Source organism: Schistocerca gregaria, chromosome 1 (assembly GCF_023897955.1).
Source record: "Schistocerca gregaria isolate iqSchGreg1 chromosome 1, iqSchGreg1.2, whole genome shotgun sequence".
NCBI classification, from domain to species: domain Eukaryota; kingdom Metazoa; phylum Arthropoda; class Insecta; order Orthoptera; family Acrididae; genus Schistocerca; species Schistocerca gregaria.
This window is the reverse complement of record NC_064920.1, coordinates 478,516,719-478,536,189: the sequence shown is the minus strand read 5'-3', so window position 1 is coordinate 478,536,189 and position 19,471 is coordinate 478,516,719. Positions and strand designations below refer to the sequence as shown.

The window sequence follows — 19,471 nt, the reverse complement described above, 5'->3', positions numbered from 1 at the left end:
TGGCGCACCGGCTCAACGTGCGGAAGTCGGAGAGCGCTAGTTCTGTGAAAACAGTAAGTAGTTCTTCAGACCACATTAATCTTGCGTAATTAAATCGGAAGGAGAGCCACGGCGAAAGCGTTGTTACCTTCCTCATGCGAAGGACGTTGCACTCGTTAAATAATTCACCTGTGGGCAAGGTGGAACCTTATCTCCTGTGGCGCAACATTATTTCGGGAAGGAACGAGTGGCGCCGTTCCTTTCATTCGACACGCATATTCCGCAAGAACGTGCAGTGGAATCGTAGCCATTCCGTTCATAGCAGTTTTTGCTTCCAACATCAATAACGAAAGTGTTTGTATTTGCTTAATATAACGTTTGCAGTTTTCTCGTCTTACCAGGAACGTACAGTTTATCTGTTTTAAATTTTCCTTTCCGCGCACTCGATACACTGGACAAGGAAATTCGAATCAGATGTGGCAACAACTTTTTTCCCTAGACTTACTTCGAAAGCATAAAGTTCAATTTATTTTCTCCATGCTTTTCAACTGTGTTGTGCACATGTTTCACTGCGGAATTCGAAGGGACTTGACACATTTTGGCAGCACGTGAGAATAAGTCAGCAGAGGCACGATTGGGCTATACGTTAAAAGTTGAAGTAATTTCAGTAGATCCGTTCGGTCACAAAGTCGTCCCTGACTTAGCAGACTGTTACTTTTTGGCTCATTGAGACAAGTCAGTATATTTCCGTTTTAGTTACAGCATGTTCAAGAATATTTCGCAACCTGCCCAATTTTCAGACGTAATAGCAACGAATTTTGTAAGTATATTTTCCGAAAATTCTTTATGAAAAGCTCCCAATACGATTTATGGCAGTAAATGGAATTGAAACTTTGTTCGTAAAACAATAACTTGTAAACAAAAGGAGATGATAATGGAGCGAACATCTGAAACGCCTGTGTTTAGGAATGTGTGCTGAATTTTTCACTGCTACATAGCCCGCTGTTTTCTTTGTTACAGGTGACGCATCGAACAACAGGACAAGTGATGGTCTTGAAGATGAATCTTTTGCGGTCAAATAGGCCGAACATGCTCAAGGAGGTGCAGCTAATGAATAAGTTATCTCATCCCAACATCTTGGGGTAAGTTTGTATTACCACTTCACAGCTGCAAGTTCAGTTTTTTTCTTTCGAAATTATGGGTGCAACAGCGTGAACTGGAGTTGATATCTTTGCTATTAGTCAGCTTAACAATGTTTTTTGTTTGTGTAGTGTTAATGCTAATTTTCAGCGTTAATCCTGTAAAATTAGGAATGTCCCGCATATTGTTCACGAACTCCTGAGCGCCGTAAATACTGTAAACAGTGACGTTCTACACCAGATTTTTCTTTAGATATGGATGAAACCAAACAAGTACTACATACTAAGTTTCCATTTGTCATTCATCGGCTGAAACAAGACAAACACACAAGCACATTTGATATCTTATCGATACAGGCAGAGCTTCATGATAGTTCCCCTACACCAATATGTGTTCGTTGACGTCTTCGAGTTTGAAGTAGCATTACATTTCGCATTCACGTCTTCTTAATCAGAAGCATTCGTTCCTTACTACTGGCCCTCTGCCGGCTTAGGATTGCAGACTACTCTCTTTCTCTATTTGGAGAACAATTTCCATTCATCTTTTGTGGCATTCACAGAATGACATGCAGAATTATTTGGGCCTCCCATCCACAGTAAACACACTGACATTTGGACAAAGGTCTCTCTCTCTCTCTCTCACACACACACACACACACACACACACACACACACACACACACACACACACACAGAGAGAGAGAGAGAGAGAGAGAGAGAGAGAGAGAGAGAGAGAGAGAGAGAGAGAGAGAGAGAGCCTGCCATATTGCCTTTGTGGAGAGAAACTGAAGCACCATACGTTAATTAGTGGTTTGCGCACAGTACCAACCCATTCTGTGATTCGATGCTGCCTCTGTGGATGTATGATTCTTTCACTTTGCATATACAGGGTGATTCACGAAGATACGCAAATATTTTAATGTGTTTTTCTACAGGTAAAACTCAAGGAAAAAAGTTCATATAAACGTAGGTCCGCAAATTTTTAGTTACGGAGTTAAGATTAATAAGATATTTTTCCTGAAATTTAGCAACTTAGATAGTATGAAGCCATAGCAAAACTGTAAGAGATTAAAGTAAAGCACGATTTCTATTTATTTTGTTGTTATTGATCTGGTAGATCTAATAAAACATTTCCCAGACGTGTATCTGCAGCAGTTTTCCAGTACAATTATGACGTTCTTGGAAAATGATCTTCTATAAAAATCAACATGGATTCCGCAATCAGAGATCCTGCGAAACTCAGCTCGCTCTGTTCCTCCATAAGATCCACAGCGCAGTGGACAACGGCGCTCAGGCTGATACCGTGTTCCTTGATTTCAGTAAGGCATTTGACACCGTCCCGCATTGCCGTTTAATGAAAAAAATACGAGCTTACGGAGTATCGGAACAGACCTGCAATTGGATTAAAACTTTTTTGCAGGTAGAACTCAAAACGTCGCTCTTAACGGAACTAAATCGACAGATTTAAAGGTAATATCCGGAGTACTACAGGGAAGTGTGATAGGACCGTTGCCGTTTACAGTATATATAAATGATCTAGTAGAAACCGTCGTATACTCTTTAAGGCCATTCGCAGATGATGCAGTTATAAAAGTGGCAACGTCAGAAGATAGTAAGAATTTGCAGAACAACCTGCAGAGAATTGATAAATGGTGCAGGCTCTGGCAGTTGACCCTGAACGTAAATAAATGTAACATATTGCGCATACATAAGAAAAGAAATCCACTTCTGTACAGCTATACTATTGATGACAAACAGCTGGAGGGTGGAGGGTAGACGTAACTATCCAGAGCGACCTCAAGTGGAGTACCATATAATTTTATATGGGAAAAGCAGATACCAGTCTCAGATTCACCGGAAGAATCTTAAGGAAATGTAACTCATCCATGAAAGAGAAAGAAGTGGTTTATAAGGCGCTTGTTCGTCCGATTCTTCAGTACTGCTGATCTGTCTGGGATCCCTATCAGGTAAGACTGATAAGAGGAGATAGAGAAGATCCAACGAAGAACGGTGCGTTTCGTCACGGGATCGTATAGCTGGCGAGAGATTGCTACGGAGATGCTAAACAAACTCCACTGGCAGACGGACTGATAAGAGGAGATAGAGAAGATCCAACGAAGAACGGTGCGTTTCGTCACGGGATCGTATAGCTGGCGAGAGATTGCTACGGAGATGCTAAACAAACTCCACTGGCAGACGTTGCAAGAGAGGAGTTGCGCATCACGGAGAGATGTACGTTGCGATCATGTAGGAAGAGCGAGCCGAGGGTGTCGCTCGACCACACAATAAAGTTTTGCTTAAACCAAATTTGCAGTACCGGTTCGTCACTAAAAGCGACAGTAATAAGCCGTCGACTGCAGCGTCATTTAGGGTAGTGAGTCAGACATGGAGAGGATGAAAAGCGGGTGGAATGTGCAACGACTGGGGGCATTGCAGGGCGTGCGCCGACCCCTTGCGCTGTGGCGAGCCGGGGGCGGCGGCGGCGGCGGGGACAGCACTTTACAGGAGTAGTCGGACAACGTAGTAATTCCTCCCACAGACATCTCGCATATTGACCACGAGGAGTAAATTCGGGAAATTAGAGCACTATTCCCGAGTGGAACAGGGTTGCAGGGATCAGATAATGGTACGGAAAGTATCCTCCACCGCACACCATTAGGTGGCTTGCGGAGTGTGATGTAGATAAACATCCAGAGAAGCAAAGATTATTATACAAGTATATTTGTTTACTTGACATTAAGAATGTAAAAACGTTTATGGTATTGGTGGCAACCGTTAGTGAGTTGTTTCATTCGTTTCCTAACCTTGAAACGACTTAGTTTTTATGTACGCTATACAACTTTCTTAACACTGATATTTGTTTTTTCCGGTTTAACATGAATGAAAGCAGATTATCTGACACTTTCTTACAGTTTCTGTTAACGTTATTACCATCATTTTTCCAAAATTAAATTCTCTACAACTTCCGTTGAGAACATTGTGCAGTTGTCTGGAATTTAAAATACAGATTGGTCAAAGTAGTTCATAAATTATAAGTTTTACGAAATTACTTCTTTGATTTAGGAAAACTGCTGCAGGTACACGTCTTGGTCATACACACATCAAAAAAAGTTTTGCACCATTTCGGTTCCGAGAGTTCCGGAACCTGACAGAAAATTGGAGTAGAGATCAACATAAACATCATTTCCGCCCTTTCTATTGCTCATGAAAACCACACATTGCACGTTGTACATCTTCAGAGGTGGTGGTCCAGATTGCTGTACAGACCGGTACCTCCAATACCCAGTAGCGCGTCCTCTTGCATTGATGCACCCTTGTATGCATCGTGGCATACTTTCCACAAGTGCATCCAGATTATCCCACTCCTCAACGGCGATTCGGCGTAGATCCCTCAGAGTGGTTGGTGAGTCACGTCGTCCATAAACAGCCCTTTTCAATCTATCCCAGGCATGTCCGATAGCGTTCTTGTCTGGAAAACATGCTGGCCACTTTTGTCGAGCGATGTCGGTATCCTGAAGGAATTCATTCACAAGATGTGGACGATGGGGGGCGCGAATTGTCTATGAAGACGAATGCCTCGCCAATATGCTGCCGATATGGTTGCACTATCGGTCGGAGGATGGCATTCACATATTGTACAGCTGTTACGGCGCATTCCATGACCACCAGCGGCGTTCGTCGGCCCCACATAATGCCACCCCAAAACAGCAGTTAACCGGCACCTAGCTGCACTCGCTGGACCGTGTGTCTAAAGCGTTTAGCCAGAGCGGGTTGCCTCCAAACCGACGATTGTCTGGTTGAAGGCACATGCGACACTCATTGGTGAAGAGAACGTGATGCCTATCCTGATCGGTCAATTCGGCATGTTGTTGGACCCATCTGTACTGCACTGCATGGTGTCGTGGTTGTAAAGATGTACCTCGGCATGGACGTCGGAAGTGAAGTTGCGAATCATGCAGCCTATTGCGCATGGTTTGAGTCGTAACACGACGTCCTGTGGCTGCACTAAAAGCATTATTCAACATGGTGGCGTTGCTGTCAGGGTTCCTTAGAACCATAATCCGTAGGTAGCGGTCATCCACTGCAGTAGTAGTCCTTGGGCGGCCTGAGCGAGGCATGTCATCGACAGTTGCTGTCTCTCTGTATCTCCTCCATGCCCTAAAAACATCGCTTTGGTTCAGTCCGAGACGCCTGGACACTTCCCTTGTTAAGAGCCCTTCCTGGCACAATGCGGACGCGATCGAACCGCGGTATTGACCGTCTGGGCATGATTGAACTACAGATGTCACGAGCCGTGTATCTCCTTCCTGGTGGAATGAGTGGAACTGATCGGCTGTCGGACCTCCTCCGTCTGATAGGCGCTGCTCATGCATGGTTGTTTACATCTTTGGGTGGGTTTAGTGACATCTCTGAATAGTCAAAGGAACTGTGTCTGTGATACAATATCCACAGCCAACGTCTGTCTTCCAGAGTTCTGGGACTGGGGTGACGCACAGCCTTTTTTGATGATTGTATTTTATTTGTTTTATCAGATCAGTAACAGCAAAATAAATGGAAATCGTGCTTTACTTTCACCTCGTACAGTTTTGCGATGGCTTCATATTAGCAAAGTTGCAAAATTTCGGGCAAAATCTTCTATTAGCCATAACTCCGTAAGTAAACGTTTGCGGACCTATGTTTATATCAACTTTTTTCTTTAGTTTTACTTGTAGAATAAGATATTAAAATATTTGCATTTCTTCGTGAATCACCCTGTAGATTCCGTATTTAGTTATTCGTCACTGTAGATATCAAAACTCAAGGCAAACATAAACATTTTTAGTTAATGTGCCCACAGTTATACACCGAAGAGCCAAAGAAACTGGCACACCTGCCCAATGTCGTGTAGGGCCCCTGCGAGCACGCAGAAGTGCCTCAACACGACGTGGCATGGACTCGATTGATGTCTGAAGTAGTGCTGGAGGGAACTGACACCATGAATCCTGAAGGGCTGTCGATAAATTCGTAAGAGTACGAGGAGGTAGAGATCTCTTATGAACAGCACGTTGCGAGGCATCCCAGATATGTTCAGTTATGTTCACGTCTGGGAAGTTTGGTGGCCAGCGGAAGTGCTCAAACTCAGAAGAGTGTTCCTTGAGCCACTCTGTAGCAACTCTGGACATGTGGGGTGCCCTATAGTGCTACTGCTATAGCCCACGTCCGTCGGAATGCGCAGTGGACATGAATGGATGGAGGTAATCAGACAGGATGCTCACGTACTTGTCAGCTATCAGAGTCGTATCTAGACGTATCAGGGATCACATATCACTACAACTGCACACGCCCCTCACCGTTACAGAGCCTCCACCACCTTGAACAGTCCCATGCTGACATGCAGGATCCATAGATTCATGAGGTTGTCTCCATAACCGTACACGTCCATCCGCTCGATACAGTTTGAAACAAGATTCGTCCGACCAAGCAACATGTTTCCAGTCTTCAACAGTCCACTGTCGGTGTTGACGGGCCCAGGTGAGGCGTAGAGCTTTCTGTCGTGCAATCATCAGGGATACACGAGTGGTCCTTCGGCTCCAAAAGCTCATATCGATGATGTTTCGTTGAATGGTTCGCGCGCTGACTCTTGATAGCCCAGCTTTGAAATCTTCGGCAATTTGCGGAAGGGTTGCACTTCTGTCACGTTGAACGATTCTCTTCAGTCGACGTTGGTTCCATTCTTGCAGGTGTGGCGTAATGCTTTGTGTCGTGCAGTCATCAAGGGGTAGACGAGTGAGCCTTCCACGACCTCGGTCCTCCCCATGCGGTGATTTCCCACGACCTGCCCGCAGTCAGAGAACGACAAGTACTGCGCGACTTGCCATCTTGTGCTCGACTGTCATGTCGACGGCGAGCACAAAATGCGAAGAAATCCCAGTGATGTTAAGTGTCAGGCCGTTGCATTCGCTGTGTCAACGAGCACGTTTACTCCCACACAGCAACCATCTCCATTTCGGTTATTAACCAATTTATGTTCCTTATACTACTTCTATATTTTGCAAGCTACAAAATACAAATTTGCATCAACTTCACAGAGATTTCAAGTAGTTTGCATTTGAGTTTTAGATGTAATGAACTATCTTTTCGCCGGAAATTGTATTTGGCAAGAGACACAACGAAACTTAGTGCCAAATTACAACTGTGTGTCGGATCGGGACTCGAACCTAGACCCTTTACCTTTCGCGGGCAAATACTTTTACCGACTTAGCTATCCAGGCACGACTCCCGATCCGCCGCTACAGCTTTACTTCCGCCAGTAGCATATCTCCTATATCACAGATGCTTGCAAAGTGAGTCGTGCCTGGGTAACTCAGTCGGTAGAGCATTTGCTCGCGAAAGGCAAGAGTCCAATTTAAGTCTCGATACGGCACACATCTATAATAAGTTTCGAATCAGCACACACACTACTGCACAATGAGACCTCGTTCTGGAGACCCATGGAACCTGTGATACAATACCTTTGAGTTGTACAGGAACGCGCTACATTGCGTGACGGGAATAATTCTGTTCACACTTCCAAGAAAGCGTACATCGTTCAGTGATACACCTTCTGGGAGACTTGTCCCATACTATCATACAGAAGATACACTCTGTAGTGTTAATAGACACAGTAAAAACATTTCTTCACTAATTTAGTAATAACTGACCTCCAATTTCGATACAACTCACGTAGTTGTTGGAGGCTTGGTAAACGCTGAACTTAAGATGTAACGAACTAGAAAAATCGCTAGGTTAGGAGTTTTACAGATGATGTTAGATATTCTAGTGATACACAGTACTGAAAAATTGATTACCTGCTTTTATTTACACAGGTTCATGGGTGTATGCGTTCACGAGGGGCAGCTACACGCATTGACTGAGGTGAGTAACGTATTCATGTTTTGTTTCTCAGATGGTATCTCGGTAAAACGACGCAGTAACATAGTATCTGCATGCCCCGCATAGGGTAACCATAGTTCTAGACTTTCCCTTAAAATCTGTGGACAAGCTTTAATCGCAACCGGTAACTGTCGTGATTGTTGGAAATTAATACATTTTATTGGATTTATTTGTCGGTTTAAAGAAATATACTCAAACGAAGGCTTGCAGTTATAATCGGTTGCCTATATTCCTCATAATCTACCACTGTGTAATTCTAAAGGACATGGCCAACTACCTTACGCTCTGACAAATTGCATCAGCATTAATCAGTTCAGAGGCAATGGACGAGGAGTTTAATACAAACGTGTTATTGCGCTCAGTGGGAAAGGATCCTGTTGTGCGTTCGGAAAAAAAATTAGCTATGCACATTTCTGTACTTACCAGATATGTTGAATCAGCGGCGGTTATCATTAAATTTGGACACATTTTCTCCACACACGTGTGTATGCATTTCTTCCACTGCTAGAAACATTTCTGCGTGGTGTTTTGCGTAATGGTACGCCGGGACTCCCTGATTTTGCTTTCCAGTGGGTTGCGAGAACACCACTGCTGCTCCAGTGCCTGTGAATTAAGTTCACTGATAATATGTTACATTGTGAGAGCACATTCAAGGATTGAAAAACAGGTGCGCACCACTGTGTCACAACAGGTAATAATATGGTAATAGGAAGGACTGTTTATATAATCAGGAAAAGGTTTCATAGGTGGTTTTATTACATATTTGCTTCACTTTTCCGTGTAATGTTCACTTTTCTACGTAACTCCGTTCACTTTTAAGCACATTCTGTAAAGTTGGACTAGCTTATTCGGTCCCTATGCATAGAAATTCTTTAGTTGGGAATTGAACACGTAACAACGACGGCTTCGAGCTGCTTTATCTTCATACCCTTGTTCACCAATCCAGTGTTTTAAGTCCAAGGCGAAGTAGTAGTCGCTTGCTGCGACGTCGGGTGTGTACGTGGTGGCAAATTTCCTACAAAAATGCATTCTTAACCTTGGTGTTCATTCAGAGTTCACAGTAATACCAATTTTTACACTGTCTTCACTCTTTGTCTAAATCCGGAAACGTGAGATAACTCAGCTTGGTTTTTCTTCTCTGTCAAGAACATTTAAGAACTTTCATACTCATCGTTTCGTCGAGAAACTTTTAGCTTCTGATGTTTTGGTGCACTTTTTCTGAGGTTGTTTGACCGGCTTGAATTAGTACTTCTGGTCACGGGAGGAAACAGTTCAGCAATATACACAGCGACCGCAGCAAACTGTACACGAGACTATGACATTATGGTGTTGACTTGGCGATAGAGTGAGCGCAACCACAGCTCATCCAATACGCAAAATCTTGACAAGGAAAACACGCGATACCTCGCTCTCTGATCCATTTTAAAGGTGGCAGCCTGGGTGTTGTGTGCTGTCCTTGGTTACTTAGGTTTAAGTAGTTCTAAGTTCTATGGGACTGATGACTATAGATGTTCAGTCCCATAGTGCTCAGAGCCATTTGAACCAAACGTGGCAGCGTGAAAGAAGAGTGAAAATTAAGGGACGCCTATTTTGGCTGAACTGCCAACACTCAGTAGTTTTCGGGAAAATTGTTCAAGTTTGGACGCCATTTCATCAGGCCGTTCACTCAGCGGGTAGCCAAGTGAGTTTGTATCGCAGTGGCTAAGAACAAGAGTTCGAATTACTGAGCTCTGTGTTGGAATCCTTTCTTACTTTTTTCTTCTTCTCTTTCACCTAAGTACACACATGACATATGCGACACCAGTATTTTCTTGGACGTAATGAAGTGCAATGCAGTTATTGACAAAAGAAATGAGCATGTCTAATCTTATTAAAATAGATTATACCCCCTCAAATTGTTTATAATTAGCAGTAACTGAAAATTAAAAACATGTAAAATCTAGTCCTATTTAGTTTTTGCTTACTGTTATGTTTGAAGAGAAACATTGAGTTCCTGAAGACGATATGTATCACAAACACATTCAGACATAAAAAGTGGGAACATCACAAGCGTCACGTAAACCTGTCACAGATCCCGCTTGACGGCTGGCCGCACACAGGTGTGACTCCTGCAATGTCGGGACGTGCGGACGCTCTTATTCGAGGTGATCGACGGATCAAAATCAAACGCCTCGCCGCTCAACTGGACGCCTGTGTTGGTAGTGCTGACACACTCGTCCACCCGTTGGAAAGTGCGTGTACCCGCTAGGCTCTGCATCCACCCTACAGCCCGTATCTCGCACATTCCGACTTCCACCTGTTTGGCTCAGAGGAAGGGCACATTCAGCGGAAAGCAGTATGTAGATAATGGGGAAGGTAATGATACATTAAAACGTTGATTCCGACGTCGACCAGTATAGTAGTGCCATCAGAGCATATAGATCCTCCCAGAAAGGTGGCGTATGGCCGTCGAATTGAACGGAGATTATGTTGAAAAACACGTTTTTGTAGTCAGAAGAGTGGGGAGTAATATGGTGATTGGAATGCTGAATAAAAAGAACCTGCTTTCAGAAAAAAATGTGTTGCGTTACTTATTGAACGCCTCTCGAATTTTTAGTAATATTTCTTGTTGGGTGTGTTGGTAAAGGTTACTTTCAGTAATATTTGTAACGCTTATTTCTTTTGTCAATAATTCCAATCTGTTTCACGAGGTCACACAAACATTGTTGTCACATAATTCAACCATAATAAAAGAGACGAAACGTAAGACTGGATTTGAACACGGGCCGCGAAAATTCGAAGCTGTGCTCTTAGCCACAGCACTAACCGCTCATTCTTTCCTTTGCAATGTTACACGCAGCGCGAGCGGACTGATGAAGTGCTGTCGAAACATTGACCGTCATTTTGTCGGAAACTGAGTGTTGACAGTTAAGCTACAGTCAGTGCCCTTTTATGTTCACCCTGTCAAGTTTCGACTGGATCAGAGAACGACCTATAGCAAGTTATCCTTGGATCCGTAGCTGACTCACTTCACAAGTCACCTATACAAACTTTTTCGGATGGAGCGCAATCTGCCCATCAAATTCATTTGTGTAGATATTTAGCGGTTGCATGTAATAGTACCAGTCCCGATGTCAAACCAGCTGACTAATAAATACACAGCGATCTTCCGCTGTACTGATGCACGAGAAGTAAGAAATTGCTTGCATTATGCCTGCAACTGCTGCGCTATTTATGTGTCATTTTGATGCCAATATTTCGTTTAGTACAGTGCTCACGGCGTTTTTTAATTTCGGTAATTTTTATCAAGACTTCTTACAAAACAGAATTTGAACACCCTTATGTTGCCGAGAGTGAATTCAGCGTGTCCCACATAGGCTCCCATCAGTTCTAGCATTATTTTCGTCTATTGTTGAAATCCACGGAAGGGACACTCTGATGCGAACTGAATCGAGGCATAGTTCATGAAGTTTGGTATGCTAACGGTGCGTCATTATCAAACACTGATCAACAAACACGGCAGCAGTATATCCCTGATAATATGACGCATTTTGCAAAACGATTGTGTATGCTTTCACCGAATTCTTTCCTTTGCAATGTTACCGGGGTATTGGAACGAGCTGGAAAAAAAACTGAATTTTTGTTAATCCTCGCCGATTCCTTATCTAGTCTTTAGTCCAGAAAAAAGAATAATAATAAAGCGATGAAAAATCGTGTTGTCACCAACGGAAGGTATATATGCTAAATACACAACGTGCGTCGTTGTGGTGCCACAATACTCGTAATTACGGCTACTTCAGGGAAGTTACTGCTTAAGGTGTGTGTTGTACAGATTGTTGACATAAGTATTTCCTGTCGTCATAAGAAGCCCCACTGTATTGGTTAGCATACATTTTCGTGTAACGCAGCTGATTAACATAATCAGGTGTAAATTGAAACCATGAGCGCTCAGTTTTTATTTGGGAAAGGCCTTGGAAAGGACGACCCATTGCATTGCGTTTCGTCAGAGAAAATAGTGGTTACTGCATGTATACACAATTTACGACTGAGTAATAAAAGGTAGTATGTTCATTCAGACAAAAAGTAATGCTGTGAAAGCAGATTGACTCGCTCAAGGAAAACAGGTCCGAATCTTCATGACTGTCAGTCTGTAGAGGATATAATGAGACAGTTTGTGGAATGTTCCAGGAACGATATGATCCGCACTACGTTGTAGACAGAATTACTTTTACTGGGAAATATTATGCTTCATTTACGACGATAGCACCAATACTTTCCTTGCTGCTAATGAAAGACTGTTGTCTTGTAGAAAAAAGCGCGACCGGCCGGTGTGGCCAAGCGGTTCTAGGCGCTTCAGTCTGGAACCGCGCGACCTTTACGGTCACAGGTTCGAATCCTGCCTCGGGCATGGATGTGTGTGATGTCCTTAGGTTAGTTAGGTTTAAGTAGTTCTAAGTTCTAGGGCACTGATGACCACAGATGTTAAGTCCCATAGTGCTCAGAGCCATTTGAACCATCTACTACGGCAAAAAAAAAGCCTAATATGATGTGTGAGTAGTGTACATGGCGAATGTTCCAACAACTTGTTCTTCCGATCGTCCTGTTTTCACATTAACAAAGCACTTTTTGGGCCAATGCATTGTCCTAATGGAAGATGTCTTTCATACTATTGAAATCCACAACCTCTTCTCCTGTTTTTCATCCACTTACTACCGAAGTTTGCATAGTGCACTGTCTTTGCAAAACAATTAATAACAAGATTACGCGTAGCACGGAATAATTATCATAATGCTTCTGGCAGATAAATATCTACTACGCCTCTGTTGGTGCTCCCCCTAGGAGAAGTGGACGAAGTGCAAAATCTAAAACGCTTGGAGTAGTTTCTGCCATACAAGGTACACATGGCTTCGCAACTGAAATAAGTATTCAGAAGTAAGAAACCTCATGCGTTTTTAAATGTAAGGATGAAAGACGGAAGGAAATCATTTATTAAAACAGTGGAAAGCAACCGATACTGTAGGTGAATTTATAGTCTTTGAGATCGCGTATCTGTTTATTAACAGCACCGTTTGCATTTAAGTCCAAGTTCAGTCGAATAGAAATCTGTTGAACAATTTTAATGAATTTATCGCGCAAGAAATAATTTTCTGTCCTTTTATGTTCTGGAAAAAGACTCATACACGTACATGAAACACCATAATGTACAAATGGAAATTAGAGAGGAGGGGGAAGGATACGTATGTAACAGATCAGCACGGTAGTACTTAGCCAGTTCATTCTTGAATGCTGTTGCTGAGTCCCAACAAATAGCCCTCAACTAAGTTTTGCATCCGGATCGTAGCCCACTTTCTTAAATGAAAACGGTCGACGATAGACATAACTTTTAGAAATGTCTACAAAATATGCGACTCTCGTCATCTTAAAATAATTTTAAATAAACAACCGCACGTTCTGAAACTTTCTGGCAGATTAAAACTGTGTGCCCGACCGAGACTCGAACTCGGGACCTTTGCCTTTCGCGGGAAAGTGCTCTACCATCTGAGCTACCGAAGAACGACTCACGTCCGGTACTCACAGCTTTACTTCTGCCAGTATCTCGTCTCCTACCTTCCAAACTTTACAGAAGCTCTCCTGCGAACCTTCCAGAACTGGCGCTCCTGAAAGAAAGGATATAGCGGAGACATGGCTTAGCCACAGCCTGGAGGATGTTTTCAGAATGAGATTTTCACTCTGCAGCGGAGTGTGCGCTGATATGAAACTTCCTGGCAAATTAAAACTGTGTGCCCGACCGAGACTCGAACTCGGGACCTTTGCCTTTCGCGGGCAAGTGCTCTACCATCTGAGCTACCGAAGCACGACTCACGCCCGGTACTCACAGCTTTACTTCTGCCAGTATCTCGTCTCCTACCTTCCAAACTTTACAGAAGCTCTCCTGCGAACCTTGCAGAACTAGCGCTCCTGAAAGAAAGGATATAGCCGTGATTCCTGTAACGGTTTTGTGCATCCATTGTAAACAGAACGTGCTGTTTCCAGAACGAGATTTTCACTCTGCAGCGGAGCGTGCGCTGATATGAAACTTCCTGGCAGGTTCGCAGGAGAGCTTCTGTAAAGTTTGGAAGGTAGGAGACGAGATACTGGCAGAAGTAAAGCTGTAAGTACCGGGCGTGAGTCGTGCTTCGGTAGCTCAGATGGTAGAGCACTTGCCCACGAAAGGCAAAGGTCCCGAGTTCGAGTCTCGGTCGGGCACACAGTTTTAATCTGCCAGGAAGTTTCATATCAGCTCACACTCCGCTGCAGAGTGAAAATCTCATTCTGGAAACCGCACGTTCTGTTTACAATGGTTGCACAAAACCGTTACAGGAATCACGGCTAACAGCGTTCTTGCCATTTAACAATATTTACTTCTATGTCGGAGAAATTTGCCACACTTTTCAGCCCGACCGCAGAGAGACTCGCCTAATGCAGTTCAGTTAGACAAGAAGTAACCGGAACTATATGTGGAGTTCACACACAAACAGCCTCGGACATCTGTTCAACCAATTGGAAATATTAACCAAAGATTGCGTTACATTTATACTGTGATGAAATGTTTTCTCGACAGTCCATTGCAGCTTGAATTTTTTAAAAATTTGTGTCAATTTCCTATGGGACCAAACTACGGAGGTTGTCGGTCTCTAGGCTTACACACTACTTAACGTAACTTAAAGTAACCGACGCTAATGACAACAGACACACCCATGCCCGAGGGATGACTCGAACCTCCGTCTGGGGCAGCCGCGCGAACCGTGACAAGGCGCCTAGACCGTAAGGCTACCCTGCGCGGACATCTTGAAATTAGTAGAGATACTCAGAATTAAAAAACATCTAGAATAAAACATGATTTGTGTTTCCCACTAGCGATTTTTAAGTTTGGCATAGAATGGATGAATTAAAATGCGGTAAAACTTTTCGACTGTCTGCCCATGGAAATAAGATCTTTGATAGTCATCAGGAGTATTTTTCAGTATAGAACGAAGTTGTTTTCCGTAACAACTCCTTCTATACTATAGAGGAACTCCTCTCTAGAAATAAGTAATTAATTACAAACATACAAATGGCCATCATGTAACCACATAGAACATTACAAGGTTGCTGTAAGAAGCTGTACCAGTATACGCAAATGTTTCAAGTCCTGTCAAGCATGAAACATCGATAGGATTTTGTAAGCAGAACATGTTAATCCTTGTGACATTCAATTTAAACCTCTTAATGTATGTGGCGAAGGTGTCGGGAACAGGAATGGTACCAGAAAGCGATGCACTGAAAGAAAGGACGGGCTGCTTTATTAAACACAATCGGTGAGTCACTATTAATTTAGTAGTAGTCTGTTTAGTTATTGTACTATTTTTAATAAATACATATGTGTGATGAGTGTTTTGCTAAGAGAATACTGACGAGAAGGGAAGCTCTTGTTTCTCAGAGTAGTTCTTAAAACATCGCCACGTTGAAAACGGTGCAGTTTCATCGAATTAGTGGATTTCTATATTGGGAGAAAATAGTTTGATAGACGTTAGCGTTTTCTTACTCTGTATTATGCGTTCTTTAGCCACGTGAATGAGTGTGTCAGGAAATGAGACAACAGTTCTATCTCCAGAAGAAACAGCCGAATACTTTGAATCTGAACTGAGGAATTGAAAATTGATTTTAGTTAATCTTGACAACAGGTTTATCTATGTTCCGCTTACGCGCAGATGTAAGGGAAAGTATCGGTAAACAAACGTAAGTAGAAAGGTTACGGAGATTACTGCAGGACATAATTTGTGTCTGTTAAAAACAAAATTGCTAACTGCAACTGAAAGGGGATGACGCGAACCTAGTCGTATATCTTAACGCGCAACCCGCTTAGCTCCCCAAACAGGTATGTGAGGCAGATCCAGATTAAGTGACAAAAGGTGTTCTTTTTTCGCCAGCGTGACACTGAAATGTGCGTCAGCATGTACCTTTTTGGAATAGTAATGAATAAAACAGCCCAAGGCGTTATTTATTTTTGAGTCCACTATGAGCCAAGGAGTGATAAATACTAATACCAGTGAATAGGTTGAAAAAATTATACAAGATACAGTAATTCTAGTGGTGTACCTGTTTACTAGTGTCAGGGAGTTAACGTACGTGAGCTGGTACATTAGCCAACCTGATGTGGTTTTCAGGCGGTTTGCCATTGTCTCACCGCGTAAGATACAAAAACGCTTAAAATACGGTGATACACAAAACAAAGTTCACACGATTCACAGACAGATGGCGCACACGACTTCGCTCTCTTAGGTTACCTTGACGATTGTGATGTTACGATTGTCATCTGGCCGCATAGTTAAGTAATAAATAAAATGTGCCAAATCCTGAAAGAAGAGAATCTCGTACTAGACAGGATAAAGAACTGATTGAGAAAGGCACGGCTGTCGGTCGGTATCGCATGGTGTTCAGCGCCTTGTGGGGGACGTGGTTTGCCTTGCCTTGCTTTGTACAGAAGACGAAGCAGAATTACATGTTGTTTATTAAGTTTTATTCTGTTGGATGCCCTTAACGTTCCAAGATGGAGCTTTTCCGGGGAGCGGTTGCACTATTGGCAGAACTCTCGGTAAATCATTTAAATTGTTAAATAACACATTGTATCTCTTTTGGACTGCCGCAGCGTATAGAGGTGGTACGAGCTCTGTTTCCCATTTAGTGTATTTCCCCTAGAATATAATATTTTGTAGGAATAAGATTAACAGTGTACCAAAGACAACGTCGCTCTTAAAACCATGTTCCGAATTGAATTCATTGCAAGCTTCCAGCTCGGAATAATTGTACTGTGTGTCTCATATGCAGTTCGTGAATCAGAATCTTATAATCCACTTACTGTGTTGGATTTTCGTTTCAATCATACCAAACTAAGTATGCGGTTATTTCGTGTAAGCGTTTGCGAATATTAGTCTGCGAATGCATCATTCAACTCTGTACAAGCAACCAGTTACGGAACAAACAGTGCTTACTTGCCGAGCTAACTATCGCGACAAACTGGATTCACCAATCAATCTGCAGAGGCCTTTCAAGAGGAAGCCAATAAGTGGCGACTACTGTGAAGAGTGTTCTGTCATGTTACCGCAGGCATTCGCTTGTTGCTTACGTCACAAATCCAACCTCTTATGACTTCTGTTTGCTTCTCGATGTAATATTTATTTACTTTTCCTTTCGATTTTTGGTCTTAAGAGGTAGCGCGATGATTAAGGCACTCGGCTCGCATTGGGAGCAGCGGGTTTAAAAGTTTCGTATAGGCTCCAATATTTAGGCTTTCCATGGTTTATCTAAAGCGCTTAAGGTTATATCTGAAATAGTTCTTTCAAATAGACCATGGCCAGTTTACTACCCCATCCGTGTTCAGTTAGATACTTTGCTCTCAAACCACAGTAACGGTACCCGCAACTTTTCTTGCAAGTGGGATGTTTTTGCTTGTTTTTGTGCATTTTCATCTTCAATCGTTTACTGTTGCGACTGCCTTTCGGTCCCTGGCATGTGAAAGTGAATCATTTACTGTTATGAAACGTAGGAGACTTTTATTAGAATTGCAACTAAACAACGCTGAATAATTTTCTACAGTGTTAATTGGTTTTTTGGTCGATGATTACCATATGCAGTATACACTGCGCGGGAAGTGTAGTCATATCCAAAAGTTGGCGTAAAATGTGATGTGCACGCCCTACCGAGATATTTGCAATGGCAACGAGCTCGCATACTTTTAGCTGACGATTATTAAATGCAGCATTGTGAATTTTTGCAAGCACTTGTTCCTATTGGGATGTCGTGAGCGCCAATCATCTTCAGTGGATTCACGAAAACGCTAATGTTTAGGAGCTCGCGTCTTAATCATCGAAACCGATGGGCAAAGTCCTTAGATGGCCCGTTCTAACTCTTTTATAATATGTGTGATTACCACAGGGAAATGATGTGCTTTATTACTGGTCGTAATTTAGTTTTATTCGTTTTTCACGAAAATCTTGCCTCTTCATTGGTTATACTATCATCTCAAACAAACTCAGAATCTGTGGTACGTCATGAAAGAATATTAATTTCCAAAGATTATGTTTTGGAACATTCAAGTTTTTTTAAGGCCAAGGACTAGACGTTTCTTGTTGGTACTTAGAGAGTTTCAAATTTGTGCGCTTATGTATCCGCATGAAATCAAAAGTACATAAAAGTTGTTTGTTGCTGGATTACTCATACCAAAACAAAGAAAAAAAATATTGCGTAAATGTATGTCCGTAAAGACTTCGTTTTTGTTTTATCGTTGAAAGAATATTTTATGTGATGTTACGGATAAAAATCGATCTGCTTACCATCACTTTCAGATCTACAAAACCTATGCCAGACAGTGAGAGGAACCATGTAATTGATTTGTGCATGATGGTATCCAGCAATTTCTTGCAACGTTTAAATGAGGCCAGAGTGTATCACGACAGATGAGTAGTTGAGAAATATACCGATACCGGTACTTTAACTCTATTAAATTATTGGAAAATTTTCAGATTTTAATTGTTTCTGTTCCATTCTGGCTACTGAATAAGACTGCCGCGATGCGATGACTGTTGACAGATCTCTGAATGAATGGAATAGGATTTCTTTTCTAAATCAGCGAGTAGCGCACTGCTTAAGGCACTCTACTCGCATTCAGTAGCGCCGGCGTCCAGTTTCTGCTCGGTCATTGGATTTAGGCTTTTCGCACTATCAACTAGACGTAGTTTGGAATTGTACGAAACTTGCAGAATATAATAATAATAAATCGGTGCAGTGAAAGGTTATCTGAAAGAAGCAGGAGTAACACAACTTGACACACAAGGCAGAGTAAGTTTTAGGCGTAAAATTTATGACAAGGCAGTTGGCGTAGCAGAAAATGTCAGGAAGGCAGGAACAACTTTGTCCGCCGAGCGGAAAGAGCCCATTTCGAGAGATCGAAAGTAATATAGACACAAAAGAAAGCTAAAAGGGAATTTGTGTGTGTGTGTGTGTGTGTGTGTGTGTGTGTGTGTGTGTGTGTGTGTGTGTGTGTTTTAATAACTCTAGGAAACCTTCACTAAGTTTTTTCAGTCACAGTTTATTGGGACAAATCTTCGCCATCGCAAAGATTTTCTGCTTCACTCGATTATTCTGAAATTCATACTCAAGTGTTTGGACCAGTCTGACTGTTCCTCCACCGTTCCGCTCTCGAACATGACGTGTTGCGTTCGCTGAAATTAGCTGTACCTACATAGCCTTCCACGAAAGAATGTGTATACTCCATGGGGTTTACTGTAAGACAGACAAACAACTGGGAGAGCAAGCATTACCTTTCTGAAGTTGCGGCCAGCGGCCACGATAGACTATGTAAATAGTGTGCCATCGGCAGAGGACGCGGCTTTCATCTCGGGCTCTACAATTTGGTTGCCTCTGTGGCCACAGAGCTGTCATCT

General features: G+C 42.6%; 1 protein-coding gene across 1 annotated transcript in view; it reads left to right on the top strand.

The window, feature by feature from the left end:
- Nucleotides 1-19,471, top strand: part of LOC126353444 (uncharacterized) — a 273,573-nt gene that overhangs the window by 230,609 nt on the left and 23,493 nt on the right. Inside the window, exons 2-3 of the mRNA XM_050002764.1 lie at nt 1,000-1,121; nt 7,964-8,012. Coding sequence (XP_049858721.1) covers nt 1,000-1,121; nt 7,964-8,012 — 171 coding nt within the window. The remainder of the gene's footprint in view (nt 1-999; nt 1,122-7,963; nt 8,013-19,471) is intronic.